Raw genomic sequence first — 22,180 nt, forward strand, 5'->3', positions numbered from 1 at the left:
ACTCCCATCTCAGACGATGCCCCCCGCGTAACCCATCGATCCTACTGCACCCAACCCACGCTGAGCTGGGATCGAACCGGCAATTCTTTGTATGGGAATTGGTTGCTCTAACAAGGAGGCTTAAAGGCCATGGCCTCTAGCGTCTTTCGCTAGAGCACCATGTAGGGGTCAGAGGAGTGAGGTTTACCTGCATAGCACTTCACTAGCTGGTCTCCGTTACACTCACACATCTAAACCTCACTCCCATCCCGGACGAGCCCCCACATGTAACCCACCAGTCCTACTGCACCCCGCTCTGACCTGGGATTGAACCGGCGATTCTTTGTATAGGAGTCAGATGATGATTCATTATCCAATCAATTCCTGTGGTTAAAATCAGACCCCGCCGATTATTTACTTATATAATAAAACACATAAATACTTCAGTATCAGGAGAAAATTGCTTGTGCGTGGTTTCATTTTGACTTTAAAGGCTCGTACACATCGGGACGCTTTTCGTTTATCGCCAGTGTTTTTCAATACGCTTTTCCAGATTCAAACACAAGCGATTTTCTCTGGCGTCGAGCTCGTTCTGACACCCGCTTGTAACACAGAAGAAGAGAGAAAGTTGACACGCTTGTTGTTATGGATGGTTCAAGTAGCAGCTCCAGCTATAGCGATGAAGAAATGATGATTGTTCACCAGTGCAATAAGCGTTCATATCGCTCATGGGCATCTTTTTCAATGTGCGCTCGCATTGACAGTTTTGCGCTTGAGCGCCTCCAAGTGCTGTTAACTGTAACTTCAGCAGCTCCGTCCACGTGAACAAAAGTGACAATCTGATTGGTGGAGAAGTTTTTGAGAAGGGCGTGTCAAAACAAAAAAACGTGCATGAGGCGTTTTTTATTTTAATTTTAAAAATGAGGCTTTTACGCCTGCCGTTTTGCACGTTGGTGTGCACAATCACATTGAAGCCCTTTATTTAGTCACGAGGCTTTAAACGTCGACGGAAAACGCGAGAAAAAATGTCTCCGTGTGCACGGGCCTTAACACTTCATTAAACTTCCATTAGGTAACTGCGAGGAATACAATTAGAGAAAAGACACAGAGACTCAATTATGTGAAGAAAGTTTGAATATCATTACACTTTGATGCCATTGTAATGAAAAAAAAAAAAGCCTCATTCATGCGTTTTTAGTCTTTTAGAGAAGCTCCTCACTTCTGTCCCACATGAATAGTAAACATAGCCATTGTGTATCTTTACTTTTGAAATGGTGTAGCACATTTTTATGATTTGTTCACATCTTCAGTGCTTTTATTAAAACAAAAGTATTTCACGTTGAATTAAGATATATTCAACATGCACAAACAGACTTTCTTTTATAGATGCTTAAAGGGTTAGCAAGGATGTGTGCTTTATCTGAAAATGTCTGAATGGTTCCTCTTAATTCCTGTGTGTATATATATATATATATATATTGAGTTGGTTTCTTTTAATCTTCAGTTTATTATCGGAAGCTTTCTGCATTTTGATAAAGTTCTTCAGAGCACTTGCTTTATTCCTAATTTCTGCAGTATTTGGACAGTTTTTTCTCTTGGTGTGTGAAAAGTTTGTCCTTGTTGATTGGATCTTTTTGCTTGACAGAAAGAATCATAAGTAGTATCCATTTCTTCCTAAAACACCGCTGAAGATAAATCATTACTGTCTACCTCTAATATGAACAGCTTAGCCATTGTCACCGTGTAGATCCCGCTGGTTTATCTGTCGATAAACTAACCTGTAGTGAATCCCTGAACCATATCTGTGTGTAAGTGTAACTTTACACCATTTCTACCCTGTTTCACTGGGAGAGAGAGAGAAAAAAAGACTTTTAATTGCCAATCAGTACTCATTTCTGTGTGAATTTCTGCCGCCAAATTGAAAAGTCGCTAATGCTTTTTATGTCCTGAAAAATGGATTAAAGGTCTAAAGTCTCTTGGTGCAAGAGAGCCCAGTATTATACTGTCAGTTATATTTGACTTTCCATTCAAATAAAGAACAATTTTGTATTTAAATCGTGTTTTTTAATGACTAAATTTGACAAATGTGATCATTTCATTGCTATGCAAACAACAAAAGTGAGTAACATTTTAAAAGACACTTTCACATGTAATATTTTTCCAATAATTGTCACTTGTTCCAATAATATTGTACCTTTAAAGAGAATACAGACATTCACTTTACGTAAGCTTTGTATTTCTACTAAGCATCATTAATTGACTCTTTTAAGATGAATCACAAGTTGTATTCCTCATTTGGACGTCCCTTTGGCTAAAAGGGTTTGCTAAATATGTAAATATAGCTGTAATGTTATCTAAAGACAACAACGAATGTTGTTTGGTGTTTGTTTACAAGGTCTCAAGACAATGCATAGCCCAAGTCCTCTATTTAACAAAGAAGGAGGGTTTTTCTTTAAAAAATATGGAGCGTCGACCAATGAAAATCGCCGCTGATGTAACGGGCACGAAGAACTGGCCAATCACAAACACAATAACAAACCGTCCATGTCTAGCCCAATGTTCCAGCGACTATCCAATCGCGCGTCGAGCTCACCAGACTGACGTGATTCTCGCCCAATGGGAGGCCAGATCTAAAAGTAATCAGTCCTGCCTTCGCTGAGAATGCCAGAGATACTCGGTAATGGCGACAGGTTTGGTAAGTAAAAAAGTTGTTGAAATATTACCACGAAATGAAACAGTAAAGTCAATGAACTTCATTTTCTGCGACTATTTTAGACGGCGACGGTTACGACCGCGGGGAGAAAAAAGACTGTCATTCATTTTTTCGACAGCAAATGACAACTTTATTCTTGATGTTTTTTTCTCTCTGTGACGTTTGTTGTTTTGCTTGTGGTTTAGTAATTCAGTACCTCTCCATAGAGACAACAATTAAACTAAACCAATGTCTTTTTTCTCAATAAAGCCCCGAAGAAAACAGGGTCTCCATTCATTGCATTGGGGGAAAAGGAAGGACTTGATGTACCATGTCTCAACTTGTTGACATTCTTTTGTTTACAGCTCGCACCGTGGACATAAGAGTTCAGTTAAAGCGTTTAATGTCATTATATCACATCGATTGAATCTGACAGCTGGGTAGTTTAAATAAGCCATGCTTTTATGTAATAATCCAGTTGTTAAGTAATTTTGGCCGATTTTTTTTCAAACAAAGACCTTCGTATTGCTGTAACAGCCGTGTTGAAGTTATTGTTCTCGTGTTGTGCTGGAAAAGCGACACTGATTGTGCTAATATCTCAATAATAAACAAAAACACGCACGCGCTTTAGTCTATCTTGTTCCGCGTTTATTCGCGAAAGCAGAAAAATCTTATTTTCTTCTTGTGTGAAAAACTGAAACCGTCGAGTGAATAAAATGTCCTGAAATAAAGCTTACAATTCATAAACACGGAGATATTTTCGACTGAATCGAATGGGAAGACTTCAGTCTGTGATTCTCAAAACTTATGATTCATTTTCTAGCTCAATCTATCGCTGTTATTGATCTCCCGTTGTTACGCAGTTATGAATGAATGAGCTGCGCTGCGCATGCGCGAAGTCCAGAAAAAGTTTATAAACAAGCCTTGCGTGCAATGTAGGTCACGTGACCGCGCTTTACAAAATCAGACGCAGTGTGCCCGCAACAAACAAAACGCGTTATCAAACATGACGAATTGAGGATTCACGACTTTTAATGGCCTCTCAGTTAATCTTACATGATTCTTCAAGCACTCAACGTGACCTAGTAGCAGTAGAGAACATATTGCGCAACACCCTGCAGAACAAGCTGTGATGTTCCAGTTTTTTTCTTCTGCTCTCCTGCATGCATGCATTCATTCATTCATTCAAAACCCACCTAAAATAAAAACCTGCATGAAAGTCATTTTGGAAACTACCTACCCGTTTTGCTTTCACTTTGAATGTCTCTTGTGTTTTGCAGCCTGCCCAGCTGACATGTCATAATATGGTGTGGGAAGTGAAAAGTCAGTCTGTCCCTCAGAGAGTTCAGGAAGTCCAGGCTCAGAGCTCAGGTATGGATGAGGCCTTTGACCTGCTTAAGTGCAACGAGCACCTGCCCTCCTCTCCCGGCTGCCCTGCTAAGGAGAGCCACATGGAGTATGGTAATTAGCTATACACTTTCATCTGATAAACATAAAAATAATGATCTAATACTTCTTTGGAATCAGATGAATCTACTTAGTTATTAAAGCATGTTACTGATTCCAAATCACATGATGAAAAATGTAGTAATTACGTAATGCATTATTGGTGTAATCCGATTACTTTTAGATTACTTTTGCAAATGCAATGAAAACATGCATAAAAATATCCTTTAAAATTAAGTCATCTAATATAGATTAGCTTACTTAGAAATTGAAGCTTGTTACCAATTCCAAATGACATGAAAAATATAGTAATTACATGTGCATTTTTGGTCTAATTTGATTACTTTTAGATTACTTTTGCAAATGCAATGAAAACATGCATAAAAAGTCCTTTAAAATTAACATTCATCTAATAAATTATCCTACTTAAAAATGTATGTTACTGATTCCAAATGACATGAAAAATATAGTAATTACATGTGCATTTGAGATGTAATCGGATTACTTTCAGATTACTTTTGTAATTACAATTAAAACATGCATAAAAATATCCTTTAAAATTAAGTCATCTAATGTAGATTAGTATACTTAAAATGTAAGCATGTTACGGATTTCAAATTGCCTAATGAAAAACGTAGTAATTACATTTTAGGTGTAATCTGATTACTTTTAGATTACTTTTGTGCTATGAATGCTATGAAAACATCAATAAAAATGTAATGTAAAGTCATCTAATACAGATTAGTCTACTTAAAAATTGAAGGATGTTACTGATTCCAAATGACATGGTAGAAAATGTAATTACAATATGCATTGTGTGTAATCTGATTACTTTTAATTACTTTTGTAAATGCAATGAAAATATGCATAATCATACCCTTCAAAATGAATATATGATAGACTAGTAACTTAAATTTGAATTTAAGTATGTCACTGATTCCAATTTGCATAAAAAAGTAGTAATTACATTGTGCATTTGAGATGTAATCGGATTACTTTCAGATTACTTTAGTAATTACAATTAAAACATGCATAAAATATCCTTTAAAATTAATCATCTAATGTAGATTAGTATACTTAAAATGTAAGTATGTTACTGATTTCAAAGGGTGTAATCTGATTACTCTTAGATTACTCTTAGATTACTTTTGTAAATGCTATGAAAACATCAATAAAAATGTAATGTAAAGTTAGTCTCCTTAAAAATTGAAGCATGTTACTGATTCCAAATGACATGGTAGAAAATGTAATAACAATATGCATTGTGTGTAATCTGATTACTTTTAGATTACTTGTAAATGCAATACAAACATGCATTAATATATCCTTTAAAATCTAATAAATTAGTCTAATTAAAAATGCAAGTATCTTACCGATTTCAAATTACATGATAAAAAAATGTAATTACATTATACATTTTATGTGTAATCTGATTACTTGTAGATTACTTTTTAAATGCAATGAAAACATGCATAAAATATTCTTTACAATTAAGTAATCTAATATAGATTTGTCCACTTAAAAATTGAAGCATTTAACTGATTCCAAAGTACATAAAAGAAATATAGTAATTACATTGTGCATTTTAGGTGTAATCTGATTACTTTTAGATTACTTTTGTAAATGCAATGAAAACATAAAGAAAAATATTCTTTAATTTAAGTTATCTAATACAAATAAATCAACAAAAGGGTGAGATTTATATAGAGTATATATATATATTTATATTATATATTTATATATATATATATAGGTTATAGAAAACCTGCTGGGTATTTTTGCATCTGCCTGAAAACTAATTCTAACAGGTAAGAGGTACTAAAACTGTTTTATGTAGGGCAGAACAACAGTATAAAAACACAAAAAAAGGCTGCCGTCTAGGTTACACATGAGACACTTTTATTTTGTATTTTTCAAAATAAAAATTGAATACATCTGTCCAAAATCTCATGCTATAACAGATGAAGTGCAGGCCTCAGGCTATTTAAGACAATATTGGCTGATCATATAGCAATGCTAATATAAACTACAAAGTGTTTGCTCGTTCTCGCTTCACCTCAAATACATAAAATACGACTCTTTATTAACACCATACTTGTTGAAATAACCAGTTCTTCATTTACCTTTGTAAAGATCATCATTTGCAATTAAAATACCTTTCTCATCAGATCTATGTGAATCACATGGGTGACACATTTTAATATAAGAGGGAATTTTCACCAAAAGATGGGAGAGTTTGAATCTAGTTGCTGCTGTGTTAAAAAATATGTTGAATGTAGATTATTCAGACCAAGAAGACACTATTAGCAACAAATCCTCCTTTTTATTATACGCAAGGGGTATTAAAACTGTCTAAATATGTATACACCTGACCAGATTAGAGATCAGGTAACTACCACATACACTCCCCGGCCACTTTATTAGGTACACCTGTCCAACTGCTTGTTTCTAACCAGCCAATCACATGGCAGCAACTCAACGCCTTTAGGCATGTAGACATGGTCAAGACAATCTGCTGCAGTTTAAACTGAGCATCAGAATGGGGAAGAAAGGTGGCTATAATTCACACAGGCTCACCAAAACTGGACAATAGAAGATTGGGAAAACGTTGCCTGGTCTGATGAGTCTGGATTTCTGCTGCGACATTCAGATGGTCGGGTTAGAATTTAGCGTCAGCAACATTAAAGCATGGATCCATCCTGCCTTGTATCAATGGTTCAGACTGGTGGTGGTGTAATGGTGTGGGGGATATTTTCTTGGCACATTTTGGGCCCATTAGTACCAATTGAGCTTCGTGCCAATACCACAGCCTACCTGAGTATTGTTGCTGACCATGTCCATCCCTTTATGACCACAGTGTACCATCTTCTGATGGCTACTTCCAGCAGGATAACGCACCATGTCAAAGCGTGAATCATCTCAGACTGGTTTCTTGAACAGGACAATGAGTTCACTGTTCTCAAATGGCCTCCACAGTCACCAGGTCTCAATCCAATAGAGCACCTTTGGGATGTGGTGGAACAGGAGATTCACATCATGGATGTGCCGCCAACAAATCTGCAGCAACTGCATGATGCTATCATGTCAATATGGAGCAAAATCTCTGAGGAATATTTCCAGTATCTTGTTGAATATATGCCACGAAGGATTAAAGCAGTTCTGAAGGCAAAAGGAGGTCCAACCTGGTACTAGTAAGGTGTACCTAATAAGGCGGCCGGTGATTGTAGTTCAGCCTTAACAGCCAAAGGCACATATTAGTACATATTAAGGCCCCTTAATATAAAGTTGGACCCCAAATTAGTTTTGTTTTTAAACTGAAATAAGCTGCAGCGAAAGAATATAATTAAACAGCATTTTCAGTAACACTTAAACTAAAGTAACAATTCTCACCATTAACTACTGGCATATTACCTGACTATTATTAAGATATGAACTGTTTATTAGAAAGAAATTACTGATAAAGTATGATCTTATTCTACATCCCTGATCCGACCAATACCTAAACCCAACGACTACCTTGATAACTATTGATAAGCAGCAAATTAAGAGTTAATGAAGCAAAAGTCATAATTAATAGTTTATTAATAGCGAGAGTAGTACTTTAAAATGAACTCTGACTATCTTTTACCAACAGCATCTAAATGCATCTCTTGTGCGGTGCTTCATAATGGTCAAAAATGTCCATCAAGCACGTGTTTACATTATTAAACAATAGAAAAGTAGCACATTGAAAAGGAAAAACACATTATACTGTATGTGTAAACAACCCCTAACTTACTTCTGTCTCCCAGATGACCTGCCTGAGCTGCAGGAGGTGCAGGATGACCAGTCGACCCCCGGTGTGTTCCAGGTGGCCCCGGGTGTGTCTCATCATGAGGAAGGGCCCGGCAGCGACTCGCATACAAACTGGCTGACCGAACTGGCCAACATCGCCACCAGCCCTCAAAGCCCCCTGCTTCAGAACGCCCCTCACACTCGGTCAGCATAGCCTACAACTGCACACTAAAAGTACTTGAATTTCCGACATACTGTACGGATTCAAGGCCTGGAAAGTACTTAAAAACAAGCACAGGTCGTTGAAGGTGCTTGAATTAAATTTGAAATTAAATTCATTTATAGTTTTAATTTCAACGATTGTACTCAATTTGCAAAAACAGAACGAAAAAACTGAGAAAATCTTAAATTAAAAATATTAAATTAAAAACTTGCACAATCACACTGACAAATCCTGCACTTTTGATCAATATTTCAGAAACTGCATTTGAATATCACCAGTATTGAATTCAACAGTTTTATTACAGTTGACTGTAACTTTGACTGTTCAAAATGGCTGTAGCACAATCGCCTCACAGAAAGAAGGTCACTGGTTTGAGCCTCAGCTGGGTCAGGTGGCATTTCTGCGTGGAGTTTGCATGTTCTCCCCGTGTTTGCGTGGGTTTCCGCCGAGTGCTCCGGTTACCCCCACAGTCCAAAGATATGCAGTACAGGTGAATTGGGTAGGCTAAATTCTCCGTAGTGTATGAGTGTGTATACATGTTTCCCAGAGGTGGGTTGCGGCTGGTAGAACATCCGCTGCGTAAAAAACGTGTGCTGGAAAAGTTGGAGGTTCATTCCACTGTGGCGACCCCGGATTAATAAAGGGACTAAGCCGACAAGAAAATGAATGAATGAATGAATGAATATTTATATATATGTATATGTATGTATGTATGTATGTATATGTGTGTGTGTGTATTATATATTTATCAGGTATATGTGATACACACACATACATAGAAACAACTATTTAGTTACATAGATATTTAAATTCATTCATTCATTTTCTTTTCAGCTTAGTCCCTTTATTAATCTGGGGTCGCCACAGCGGAATGAACCGCCAACTTATCCAGCATATGTTTTACGCAGCGGATGCCCTTTTAGCTGCAAACAATCACTGGTAAACATCCATACACACTCATTCACACACATACACTATGGCCAATTTAGCTTACCCAATCCACCTATACCACATTTTTTGACTTGTGGGGGAAACCGGAGCACCCGGAGGAAACCCACGCCAACACGGGGAGAACATACAAACTCCACACAGAAATGCAAACTGACCCAGCCGGGGCTTGAACCAGCGACCATCTTGCTGTGAGGCAATTGTGCTACCCACAGCGCCCCCGTGATGCCAAGATATTTAAATGTATATGTAATTAGTATCATATACACATATTTTATATCTAAATATCTAATAAACATATTGTCAAAAATATGCATGCATGTATTCATATATATTCATATACATAATAAATATACACAGTACACGCAATTAAATTATCAAAACAAACTTTTATTTTGGATGCGATTAATCACGATACATTTTTGCCCAGCACTAATAAAATAAATAAATAGTGTACTGACGATGTACTGTCATCATTACAGGTCCTCTCCTGTCCACATCTTCTCCAGCAGTAGCAGTTTACATTCCTATGCTAGGCCTCCTCTGTCTTCCAGCAGCGCCCCCAGTCCTGCCCGCAGCCACATGAGAGAACGCCGCCGCACACGGGTACACACATACTGTCATTTCTTAAAAGGGTTGAGATGTTTCAGGAGAGTTGTGTGCAGTTATGAAGGCCCAGATTTATATTTTTCTTGTTGCCAAAATTGGGTTCCACTTCATATTGTGTCCTTAATTACTATGTACCTACATCAAGATACAAATAGTGTTAAGATTATTAGTTTTGGATATGTCAATGATCAGAAACACTGTACACTAACAGATTTCTCAGTTTATACATACGAATTAAACAACACAACAAAAGATCCACATGTCAAAAAATAACCAAAATATTACACAGTGTAATGTCTCTAAAAATAGTCCATATTTTGGAAATGAAATGGATGCCATTTCAATTGTAATGGGTTTTAATGGAGGCAGTTTTGTTCTGAGAGATGTTGATATTGTAGATAGTGTATAATAGATTTATGAATGTAAAAGAGGCTGAAATATTAATTATCAGATATGTGAAAAGCCAAAATAATCCCAAAAGCTGAAATGAAAATAATAAAAATTCCCAAAAGGATGCACAAGGATTCCTTTAATCATATTTGAGTTTAATTTAACAATAACAGCACTTCTCTCTGTAAAATTATATCTATATGGTGCCATCATTTTTACAGTTCCACTGAAAGCATTCGTTATGTAGCGCTGCCTAATAAAATTAGCAGCCACATGGCTCAGTAATGTTATTTACTGTTAATGATGGACCCTAGCTGATATTTGAAGACCAAATAAGATGTTTTGTGTGTGTTTTACAGGCCAGCAGTGAGTCAGAGTCGGGTGTTTTCTGTATGTCCTCTCTGTCTGATGATGATGATCTGGGATGGTCTCATTCCTGGCCCTCCACTGCCTGGCACTGTTTCCTAAAAGGTAAAGACGCACGCAGATAAAGGATCACAGAAGTGTGGATATTGTGACGTAATGCTTTTCTGAATGACTTGAAAAAGTGTGTTGAACAGCACCTTCTGCTGTTGTGAATGCAGATGGGATAGAGTGAAAGGGAAAACAGGCGTGTCTGTGGGTCACAGGAGGGTCAGCGAATCCTCAGAGCAGATTCTGCTCCTCACACCCTCTGCCTACAACATGTCTGTTTTCACTTGCATGCGATGAAGGTTTATTCTAACAAAAGTTCAGGTTTGGTGTAACTTTTATGAGCCAACACATATTTAAAAAGCAATAAAGATCATCGGGACTTTTTAATCATTCAAAACATTTTTGTAATAGTTAGATATATATAAATTAATAACTGTTAGGAAACTGAGATCATTTATTGTGTGGAAAAAGATACAATTAACTTTTTAATTTGATTTCAAGGAAAAAAGAGAGAATTCCAAAATGTAAAGTCAGTATTCCAAAGAATCAAACCAGAATTACAAACTTACAATTTCAAAATGCAAACTCAGAATTTAAAGAGAAAAAGCTAGAATTTTATGATGTAAACCAGAATTCTGAGATGTAACCCTGGAATTGCATTGGGAAAAAAGCCCGAATTCCAGGATGTAAATGCAGAATTCCAAGGTAAAAAGCCAGAATTCCAATATGTAAACCATGATTCCAAGGAGAAAAGGCAGAAGTCCTAGGGAAAAGCCATAGTTTTAATATATAAACCAGAATGTCAAGGAGAAAAGTCAGAATTCCAAGGAGAAAAGTCAGAATTTCAATATTTAAACCAGAATTCCAAGATGTAAATGCAGAATTCCAAAGTAAAAAGCCAGAATTCTAATATGTAATCCATAATTCCAAGGAGAAAAGGCAGAATTCCTAGGGAAAAGCCAGAGTTTCAGTATGTAAACCAGAATTCCAATATGTAAACCATAATTCCAAGGAGAAAAGTCAGCATTCCTAGGGAAAAGCCAGAATTTCAATATGAACACCAGAATTCCAAGATGTAAATCCAGAACTCCAAGCAAAGATAAAAATGTAAACTCAGAATTCCATTGGAAAAATCCAGAATTTCAATATGTAAACCAGAATTCCAAGATGTAAATGCAGAATTCCAAAAGTAAAAAGCCAGAATTCTAATATGTAAACCATAATTCCAAGGGAAAGCCAGACTTTCAATATGTAAACCAGCATTTCAAGGAAGAAACCAGAATTTCAATATGGAAAAGCCAAAATTCCAAGGGAAAAGGCCAGAATTCCAAGATCTAAATCCAGAATTCCAAGCGAAAAGCCAGAAATCTGAGATGTAAACTCAGAATTACATGGGAAAAGCCAGAATTTCAATATGGAAAAGCCAAAATTCCAAGGGAAAAAGACAGAATTCCAAAATAAGAGAAAATAATGAGAAAATAAGTATTCCAAAAAAGGGAATATTAAATATGAAGTAAAAAAAAAAAAAAAGAGTCTAAATTCTGACAATAAAAAGATTGCAATTATCTTGAAAAACATTACCGTACGAAAACAAATTGCCAGTCTAATGAAAGACAAAAATTCCTTAATTATGGCTCATTTGTATCCTGTGGTGGAAAGACGCTTTCACACTTTAATATTTAATCACCTTTTTCTTCCAGGAACACGTCTGCGCTTCCACAAAGGCCCGAATGTGGAGTGGCAGGAGGCGGAGGATGTGCTGGAGTCTGATGAAGACTCTGATGATGAAGGAGGAGCACAGTCCAACCCAATGAAGGTATGCACAGCTCTTCCTTAAAAAAGCAGATTATGAAGTATTTTAAAGTGTAATAGTAGTATGTTGGAGTCCCCTACAACCGGTTTAAATGCATCTTACATCCGAAAAAATTGGAATTTTCTCAAAATATAAGTTTAATATCAGAATCATTATTTGCACTTATCTCGATATGGTTCGTTTGAATCAATTCAGGGCTTAAAGAGATAGTTCACCCGACAATTAAAATTCTGTTATGATTTACTCACCCTTAAATGCTTTCAAAACTTTAAGATTTTTTCTGTTGAACACAAAAGTAGATATTTTGAAAAGAGTTGGAAACCTGTAACAATGGACTTGCATAATATGAAAACAAATATGGAAGTCAATGGTTTCAGCTTTCTTCAAAATATCTTCATTTGTTTTCAACAATAAAAATCTCAAAGTTTTAAAACCACCTGAGAGAGAGTAATTACTGAATAAATGGTAATGGTTTGGGCATCTAAAATGGTATATACCATAATGGGTTGAGCATATAAAAGATTTAAAAAAGAGTGATCTCTTTAAGGTCTATAAACCCCTCCCCCTTCCATGGGTCAACCCTGCTCTGATTGGTCAGCCGGACAAGTCTGTTTTAACTGGTATTTCCGTATCAGAAATGAAACAGCCAATAAGTTTGTTTGTATTTTGTGGGAGGCGGGGATTATGCAAATTTGTTACTTTGATCATGCTGATGCATACAAAAGATTCAAAACTATAATGAATCATTAAAGGCGATTCAGAGTCGACTCTTGCTTTTGAGAGACGATATTTTTATTCATCATACACTTTTTTTTTTTGTTGAACAACTTTGCAGAGTGTTTACATCGAAGGACAGCTTTGTTACAATCCACAAGCCCATATCACCTGCTCTTTAATTAATTAACCTATAAGCAGCTTAGTTAGTAATTCAAGTTTGTCTGTCCCGCAGAGCTACGGCTCTGATGGTCTAAAGCTGGTCATCTTTGAGGAGAGCGTCTCATTTGGTCAGTCTGTCCTGAAGTTAACCTTTGACCCCGGTTCACCTGAGGCAGGACTTCTGACCGCTGAGTGCAGTTTGGACCATCCCTTTTTTGTGAAAAATAAAGGTAACTGCAGGAGTTTGTGTCTATTCTGTATTGTTTAAAGATGCATGTGTTTTCCAGAGTATTCATCTAAAGTGTTTGTGTGTGTTAGGCTGGTCTTCTTTCTATCCGAGCCTCACCGTTGTTCGGCACGGGATTCCCTGTTACGACATGCAAGTTGGAGACTTGTGTTTGCCTCCAGGACACCGCGACGCCATCAACTGTGACGACTCGGTGGTTTTTGATACTTTCAAGAGGTAAAGCGGAGTTATTGTTAGAAAAATAATAAAATGTTGCTAACAGTTTAGTTGAACTATTACAGTAACTAGTGGCTTTTTACTTAGTCTATTATTAAGATGTTGACTTTATATTAGTATTTATAAAGGACATATTCTGCATGATCTTATTCTACATCCCTAATCAATACCAACTACTACTTTAATAACTATTAATAGGGAGCAAATTATTATTAATAGGGCGCAGTAGGTAGTAATGTCGCCTCACAGCAAGAAGGTGGCTAGTTCGAGCCTCGGCTGGGTCCATTGGCGTTTCTGTGTGGAGTTTGCATGTTCACCCTGCGTTCGCGTGGGTTTCCCCCCCACAGTCCAAAGATATGTGATACAGGTGAATTGGGTATGCTAAAATTGTCTGTAGTGTATGTGTGTGTGAATAAGTGTGTATGTGTTTCCCAGTGATGGGTTGCAGCTGGAAGGGCATCCGCTGTGTAAAACAAATGCTGGATAAGTTCATTCTGCTGTGGCGACCCCAGATTAATAAAGGGACTAAGCCGAAAAGAAAATGAATGAATGAATGAGGGAGCAAATTAGGAGTTTGAGGCAAAAAAAAGACAAAAAGATCAAGAGCACTAAAGTAAAATGAAATAATAATAAATTAAAATCAGATGACACAAAATGCTAATAAATACTGTAATAGTTTTTACTAACAGTTTTAGTTTAGGATCATTTTAAAACTCAGTACTATCCAGGTCATACAGTATTTACCTTACATTTACAGCCTATTTTTTATAATTATGTTACATATGTAAATATATTTTCTTAATATAATTTCCTAATGTTCCTTTTTCCTATAATTTTCACTAAATATTCTTATTACGGTGAATAAATAAAAAAATACCAAATCAGAAATTAAAGGCAATAAAGCATGCTATAGTGATATTATAATATTTGAATTTAATGTGAATATTTTTTACTTTAAAGGTTTTTTTTTGCATTCTGCTGATACTTGGGTTATTTATCATTTTCAAAATATGATTTAAGCTAAATTTGTTTTGTTTGATTTGACTTTTTGGAAGCATTTTTGCCATCTATAGCCTATTTTATTATATTTAATACAAATTTGCACGTCAGATTTCACTAAACTTGAAATTTGAATTTGCGAATGAATGGAGTGAGAAATGCAGCTCTCAATTCAGATATTTTTTTTACTTTGAGTTGAATTCAGATTTTTTTTTAATACAAATTCTGAGTTTACATCTTCCAATTCTGACTTTCTCAAAATACTTACCACTATTTTCGTAAAGGTTGACTTTTAATTTCACAAAAAGATGCATTTGTTTTCAGTGTATTAATATAAACCCAGGCTCATTATGGATACGTACCCCGGTATACACGTCTGGAGAGCGTGAAATATTTCCTAGGAGCTACGTTTTTTTTTTCAGCTTTTGTTTTCACGAATCCACGATGGGCTGCTGTGTACGTTTTTTCAGATCTCAAATTTCTTTCGAGTCTGCCACTCTTGCCTGCTCTTCTCGCTTAAATCCACCAGAGGCCGTTGTCGTCTGACTGACAGACTGACCGACCGATTACCCCACCCACCCCCTTCCCTAAACCCAATCGATAGTGCTTTCAAGAGCACCGATTGACCCACCCACCCACCTACCGCTTTCCCTTAATCCAACCGACAGTGTTTTAAAAAGCAATTCAGAAAAAGAAAAGCCCTCGAGGCTGCCTGATTTTTTTTTTATCACGTAAAAAAAAAAATTTACTTATTTTTTGGCTTTTTTTTTGTTTTACCCGATTTCTGGAACCGTTCTTCACTGGACTCAAATCTCGAGTCACTGGACAAACTGGTAGCGACGGAAAAGCCGTCCATACAGAGGTAAACGGATAGCTGGTAAATGGAACAGAATCCATCAGCAACGTCATACTACCCCATTGTGTACATTTTAAAGACGAAATGAAGCCATACATACCTTTTGCTACATAATTTGCGCTCTCCAGAAATATATACGGGGGTACGTTTTCACAATGAGCCTGTTTTGATTAATCTAATGTGTGTGTTAGGATGGCCAGCTTTCTATCCGAGCCTTTAATCAAAATTAGATTTAAGCAAAGAAATATATCTTATTTGATATGACTTTTTGGGTACATTTTGCACCTAGTCTTCTTGGGTAACACTTTAGAATAATGGTCCATTAGTAATTAACATTAAGTATGAATGTTCTTGTAACGCATTTATTAATCAACATTAACTAATGCATTATTAAAAGCCAAAGTTGTGCTTGTAAACTTTAGTTAATGCAATGGGAGATAATATGAACAAACATGAACTACTGCTATTTAACTTAAATAACATTAACAAAGACAAATAAATACAGTACTGTATTTGTTAATGTTATTAAATATATTAACTAATGGTCCATTATTTTAAAGTGTTATCCCTTTTTGATTTGCTTAAACTCAAGAGTGTTTTATTAATTGTCTACTCACACACAGTTACGACTTCACGCCTCTGGACTCGTCCGCCGTGTATGTTCTGAGCAGTATGGCCCGCCAGCGCCGCGCCTCTCAGTCCAGCGGGGGCGCCATCAGTCCCGACTGTGACAAACTGGAGGCGCTTGGTTTCACGCATCACTCCTCCAGCAGCAAATCACAGCGCAGCCACGCCTCAGGGAGCTCTGGAGCCACGCCCACAAAGTGCAAGCGGCCAATGAACGCCTTCATGCTTTTTGCCAAGAAGTACAGGGTGGAGTACACACAGATGTACCCCGGGAAAGACAACAGGTGAGTGGATAATCGTATTTTCGCAGACCAGGAATAAAAAACGTTCAAGATGCATATTTCTTAAAGAGACAGTACACCCCAAAATTGTCAACTAACTTACCTTCATGTGATTCTAAATCTTTGAGAGTTTCTTTATTCTGTTGAACACGAAAGAAGATATTTTGAAGAATGCTAAAAATAAATATTATAGAAAAAAAACATTCGAGTTTTTTTCTAAAGTACTTCTTAAACGGACAGTGTATCCAAAAATTTAAATTCTGTCATTTTACTCACCCTCATGTGATTATAAATCTTGGAGAGTTTCTTTATTCTGTTGAACACGAAAGAAGATAATTTGAAGAATGTAAGCCACTGACATTTAAAAAATAAATATTATAAAAAAAAATTTCAGGTCACATATTTTCTAAAGCACTTCTTAAAGGGACAGTACACCCAAAAATTGAAATTCTGTCAATTTACTCACCCTCATGTGATTATAAATCTTGGACAGTTTCTTTATTCTGTTGAACACGAAAGAAGCTATTTTGAAGAATGTAAGCCATTGGCATTTAAAAAATAAATATTATGAAAAAAAAATTCAAGTCACGTATTTTCTAAAGCACTTCTTAAAGGGACAGTACACCCAAAATTGAAATTCTGTCAATTTACTCACCCTCATGATTCCAAACCTTCATCATTTTCTTTTTTCTGTTGAACGAAGATGTTTTGAAGAATGTTAGCCATTGACTTTTAAAAAATAAATATTACGGGAAGAAAGTCAGATATTTTCTAAAGTATTTCCTAAAGGGACAGTACACCCCAAATATTAAATTCTGTCAACTTACTCACCCTCATGTGATTATAAATCTTTGAGTATTTATTCTATTAAACATGAAAGATGATATTTTCATGGTAGCCATTAACATTTATAGTAGGAAAAAAATTAATTGCACAAAAAAAATGCTGGGTTTAACACAATCGATTTGTGTTGGGACAACATAAAGAAATTAAGTTAATTTAATAGTTTTTATAAATTTAAGTGGATTGAACATAAAACATTTAGGTTGTCCCCAAAAAACTCAAGTATTGTGTTGGTTCAGCTCATTTTAAATAAGTTACTTTGAACAAACAGCATTTTTGAGTGTACGAAAACTAATGGCTATCGATTTTGAACATTCTTCAAAATATCTTCTTATTCGTGTAAAGTAAAAAACAAATCTTATTACATATCTTTTGTGTTCGACATGAAGTGGAGAGTGAGTAAATTAAGACAGAATTGTCATTTTTGGGTGTTACCTTTAAATAGTATAATTTTCTCCAGTCTTCCTCTTAAAATGAAGTGTTTTAGAGATTTGTGTGTCTTATTCACTCAGAGCCATCAGCGTGATTCTGGGCGATAAATGGAAGAAGATGAAAAACGAGGAGAGGAGGATGTACACCATGGAAGCGAAAGCTCTGGCCGAGGAGCAAAAGCGCCTCAACCCAGACTGCTGGAAACGCAAGAGGACAAATTCGGTTAGCAGTTTTAAAATAATACTGTAAACAGAAGCTTGTTTACATCGTACAATCATGATTTACTTTCTCTTAGTATTCTGAGTTTACATCCTGGAATTCAGATTTCTTTTTTAATTCTGATTTTACATCTTGAAATCCTGACTGATGGGGAGTAAACAGAGGCTTGTTTACACTGTACAATTATAATTTATGCATCTGGTGTTCACACCAGACGTGGCACGTGGGAAATTCACTTCACAACAGATGCCGATTCGCGTCATTGGCGGGGCTTCTGTCTGCCTGGTGACTCTAGCTTCATTGCTAAATGACTAACATGGGTTTTATTGAGATAGTAGCTGTGCTTTATGTGCTTTGGGAAGGCTGAAAAACAGCGTAGATTCCTTCAGTGCAGTGTCTGAGTCCACTAGATCCTTTCTGAGGCCCACCAGCTCTGTGCGTTCATCAACTCCTCCAGAAACTATACCTGGATGATGGAAGCTTTCAGCAGTACTGAGCCAAGCCCAGTTTGATGAGCTGTTGTCCGGTGTCGGCAGGAGGATTTCCCCATGGGAAACCAACAACAGGCGTTACGTCATAATCACTCCCCTACAAGAGCAAGCTCATGATTAGTTAACGCGGTGCGAATGTCTGCTAAAGTTCAGATTTTCAGACTCAAGTGATTTGCTGGAACGTGCAAAATGCTCAACTCGCTTCATTCGAGCTAATCACTGAATGCCGCCTCATTCACACGAATCGCACCGCAGGATTTCTATTCTCATCTTTGCATTGACTTAACATGTCTGATGCATCTGATGTGAACGCATCGTTAGAGTTCTGAGTTTACATCTTGGAATTCTTTGTAAAAAAGTTTGCGACTTGAAATTCTGACTTTTTTTTTTTTGAGTAAATCATCTCAGATTTCTTCTTATTTATTTTTTTTATTTTTATTTTAATAATTATTTTTTTGGGGGGGTTTTCACCTTTATTGTGATAGGACAGTGGAGATTTTACAGACAGGAAAGTGTGGGGAGCAGAGATAGGGGAAGGGTTGGCAAAGGACCTCGAGCTGGGAATCGAACTCGGGTCGCCGTGAACACCTAGGTGCCATGTGTCGACGCACTAACCACAAGCCTATTGGCCCGACAGATTTCTTCTTATTTTGAGTTTACATTTTTAATTCAGATTTTTTTATTTTGAGTTTATGTCTTAAATTTGTTTGTTTAAATTTTTAATTCTGTCTTTTTTTAATTGTGAGTTTTCATCTTGGAATTTTGCCTGTAAATCTTTAAATTCTGACTTTTTTCAATTTTGAGATTATATCTTGTAATTCCAATTATAAAATTCTGACTGATTGGATTCTGACTTTCTCAATTTTCATTAATTTATTTTTTACTCATTTTAACAATTTTTTTGAAAAATTAGTTTAAATTTTGCAATTAAAATTTTTTAAACAAAATCTTGAATTCTGTCTTTTTCAAAAATCAATTTTAATTCACACTTTTTTCTAACTTGCAGGTTTTATATTTCATAATTAAGACTTTTCAGAATTTCACGTTTTTATCCTATAATTTTAAAATGACAAAACTGCAAGAAAACTAATTTCAAATAACGAAATTTAAAGTGGTGGCACAGTGGCTCAGTTCGAGTCCCAGCTGGGTCAGTTAGCATTTCTGTGTGGAGTTTGCATGTTCTCCCCGTGTTGGCGTGGGTTTTCTTCCGGGTGCTCCGGTCTCCCCCAGAGCCTAAACACATGCACTATTTGGTTGAATTTAATAAACTAAATTGGACGTAGTGTATGAGTGTGTGTGCAGGCAAGAGTGAATGGGTGATTCCCAGTACTGGGTTGCAGCTGGAAGGGCATCCGCTGTGTAAAACATATGCTGGATAAGTTGGCGGTTCATACCCCTGTGTCAACCCCTGATGAATAAAGAGACTAAGCCGAAGGAAAACGAATGAAGTCAGCTTACTTTTGATTTTTTTATGTGGCTTTTAAGTGAGGTTTATTCATAAACTAATTTCGAGAGGATCACGTGCTTATGATTTATCACAGCCGGTCACTTATTAAGCTAATCATTATCATCCAATCATATGAGCCATAAGCTACTATAAATAACCACAGTCTTCAGTCCACTGTATCTTCGTTTGGAAGAAACCCCCCTTCCTCCCCATTCTCCTTCACTATAGATCGGGCGGCACGGAGGCCCAGTGGTTTGCACTGTTAGCCCCACAGCAAGAACACTGCCAACCCTGGTCCTGCCAGGTCGGTAGGTGTTTCTGTGAGGAGTTCGTATATTCTCCCCGTGTCCGCGTGGGTTTTCCCCGGGTTCTCCGGTTTCCTCCCACCATCCAAATATATACATCATGCATAACAATCAAGTATTTGTCTAGCCCCCTTTTTTTACTCACGTGTTCCCTAAGCTACTGCAGATGGGGGAGTTCTGAGATCCACAAACGGGAGGAAGCCCCGGGCTCGAGGATCCCTTGAGCTCGGGGCTCTCTCCCGGGACAGCATGCTAAACAAGCTTTTGATGAATCATCAGCTAAGTGTGAACTCTTGAAAGTACTGATGTTATTTTGCTCATGCATATGTTAAGATCAGATTAAATTGAATCACTAACACATATTCCTCTCCCTTTCACCAGGGCTCACAGCAAAACTAGCTTGAGGATGATCACGGAGACATGAACTGGACAGCAGGAGACGGACACGACACACATTCTCTTAAAGGAATGATAAACCGCAACTGTGATGCTACACGCACTTGCTTTCGGAAAAACAAACAAACAAACAAAGTAATAATTACAATAAACGTCTTCATCAGAAGATGCATTTAGTAAATATACGAATGAAAGGCAAATCGTGGTATAATTATATGCGATATTAAAAAAAGAAAATGTAATCTCGTCGACTAACAATGCTTGTGTATTTTTCTTATCCTTTTCGAAAATGACAAAAATGCCTTACTCTTCCAAAGCAAGACAACGCTCAGTTCTTCTATCAGGTAATTTTATACTTCTAGGCTTGAAAGGTGCAACCCTGTGGTGCTATTTTACTGAGGCCGAAGGAGCGATATATATATAAATACAAATAATGTCTATTTTTAAATGTAAAAAGGGGAAATTTAGACGTCAGCATGTTTTGTTTTCGTTTTCTTCAGCTGTTCATATTAATTATATTTGTATAACTCAACTTATTGCACAGACTCAGATGTATTGCAAACAGACGAATATTGTTGAATTCGTCGATATGTGCTGGAAAGTGGTTGAACTTGATACGACACCGGTCCAGCCTAGGCCATATTCAGTGTGTGTGTCTTCGTACCTGTGTGCAGAAGTGTGTGTGTTATAGTCTATCCATACGGCCATATTATAGGTGAATAGTCTCACACACATGCACACAAATACAACGACACGCATATTGTCACATACAGCACTTCAGGGCCATGCCTTCACTGTAAGTGTTCTTGTTTTTGCACTTTATATTCATATATAACCTTATACAACCAATAAATGTATACAAGCTGAAATGTTGTGTAAAAATATATATAGATCTTGATGTATCCTTTGACACAATCATGGCCAAACTGAGCAACTGAGTGTTGTGCTTTGTGTGTTTGCCATTGGATTGCATTACAAATACAATTTTTGTTTTGTTAATATTGTACAGGTCCACGTTCCCATCCATTTCTTGCACAAACTATTCTTGTATCATATTATAAATAAAATGTTAAACTCGCTACCCTAAACATTAGCACCCTTGTTTTTTACCTTTTTATTACACTTTAAGTTTGTGTTTCTCATTTATATACTATATACTTCATACATATACACTCACCGGCCACCCCCTTTTGCCTTCAGAACTGCATTAGTCCTTCGTGGCATAGATTCAACAAGGTACTGAAATATTCCTCAGAGATTTTGCTCCATATTGACATGATAGCATCACACAGTTGCTGCAGATCCCTAATGTGAATCTCCCGTTCCACCACAACCCAAAAGTGCTCTATTGGATTGAGTTCTGGTGACTGTGGAGGCCATTTGAGTACAGTGAACTTATTGTCATGTTCAAGAAACCAGTCTGAGATGATTCACGCTTTATGACATGACGCGTTATCCAGCTGGAAGTAGCCATCAGAAGATGGGTACACTGTGGTCATAAAGGGATGGACATGGTCAGCAACAATACTCAGGTAGGCTGTGGTGTTGACACGATGTTCAATTGGTACATTGTCCTCTGGCATCAGCAAGACATTTGCACCCACAGAACTGCCGCTCACTGGATATTTCCTCTTTTTCAAACCATTCTCTGTAAACC

At 36.7% G+C, this 22,180-nt stretch overlaps 2 protein-coding genes across 2 annotated transcripts in view; both read left to right on the forward strand.

The window, feature by feature from the left end:
• Window positions 1–2,034, forward strand: part of LOC130219248 (cAMP-dependent protein kinase type II-beta regulatory subunit) — a 41,277-nt gene extending 39,243 nt beyond the window's left edge. Inside the window, exon 11 of the mRNA XM_056451571.1 lies at window positions 1–2,034. This exon is cut by the window's left edge and continues 1,717 nt beyond it. The gene's annotated coding sequence lies outside the window, so the exon portion shown is untranslated.
• Window positions 2,035–2,624: 590 nt separating this feature from the next.
• hbp1 (HMG-box transcription factor 1) lies at window positions 2,625–21,611 on the forward strand. The gene is made up of 11 exons (XM_056451961.1): window positions 2,625–2,674; window positions 3,952–4,132; window positions 7,909–8,095; window positions 9,545–9,668; window positions 10,421–10,532; window positions 12,176–12,291; window positions 13,238–13,394; window positions 13,483–13,627; window positions 16,106–16,393; window positions 17,746–17,887; window positions 20,509–21,611. The coding sequence occupies exons 1-11, from the start codon at window positions 2,660–2,662 to the stop codon at window positions 20,524–20,526; spliced, it is 1,485 nt and encodes a 494-aa protein (XP_056307936.1). The 5' UTR covers window positions 2,625–2,659; the 3' UTR covers window positions 20,527–21,611.
• The last annotated feature ends 569 nt before the right edge of the window (window positions 21,612–22,180 follow it).

The sequence above is a fragment of the Danio aesculapii genome, chromosome 25, assembly GCF_903798145.1.
Source record: "Danio aesculapii chromosome 25, fDanAes4.1, whole genome shotgun sequence".
Lineage (NCBI taxonomy): Eukaryota > Metazoa > Chordata > Actinopteri > Cypriniformes > Danionidae > Danio > Danio aesculapii.

What these genes read in the sequence shown, in the direction of transcription:
- hbp1 (XM_056451961.1), top strand. An exon ending in GGAGAGCCACATGGAGTATG is followed by an intron (nt 4,133 to 7,908) that starts GTAATTAGCTAT and finishes TCTGTCTCCCAG; the next exon opens with ATGACCTGCCTGAGCTGCAG. An exon ending in GTTTTTGATACTTTCAAGAG is followed by an intron (nt 13,628 to 16,105) that starts GTAAAGCGGAGT and finishes ACTCACACACAG; the next exon opens with TTACGACTTCACGCCTCTGG.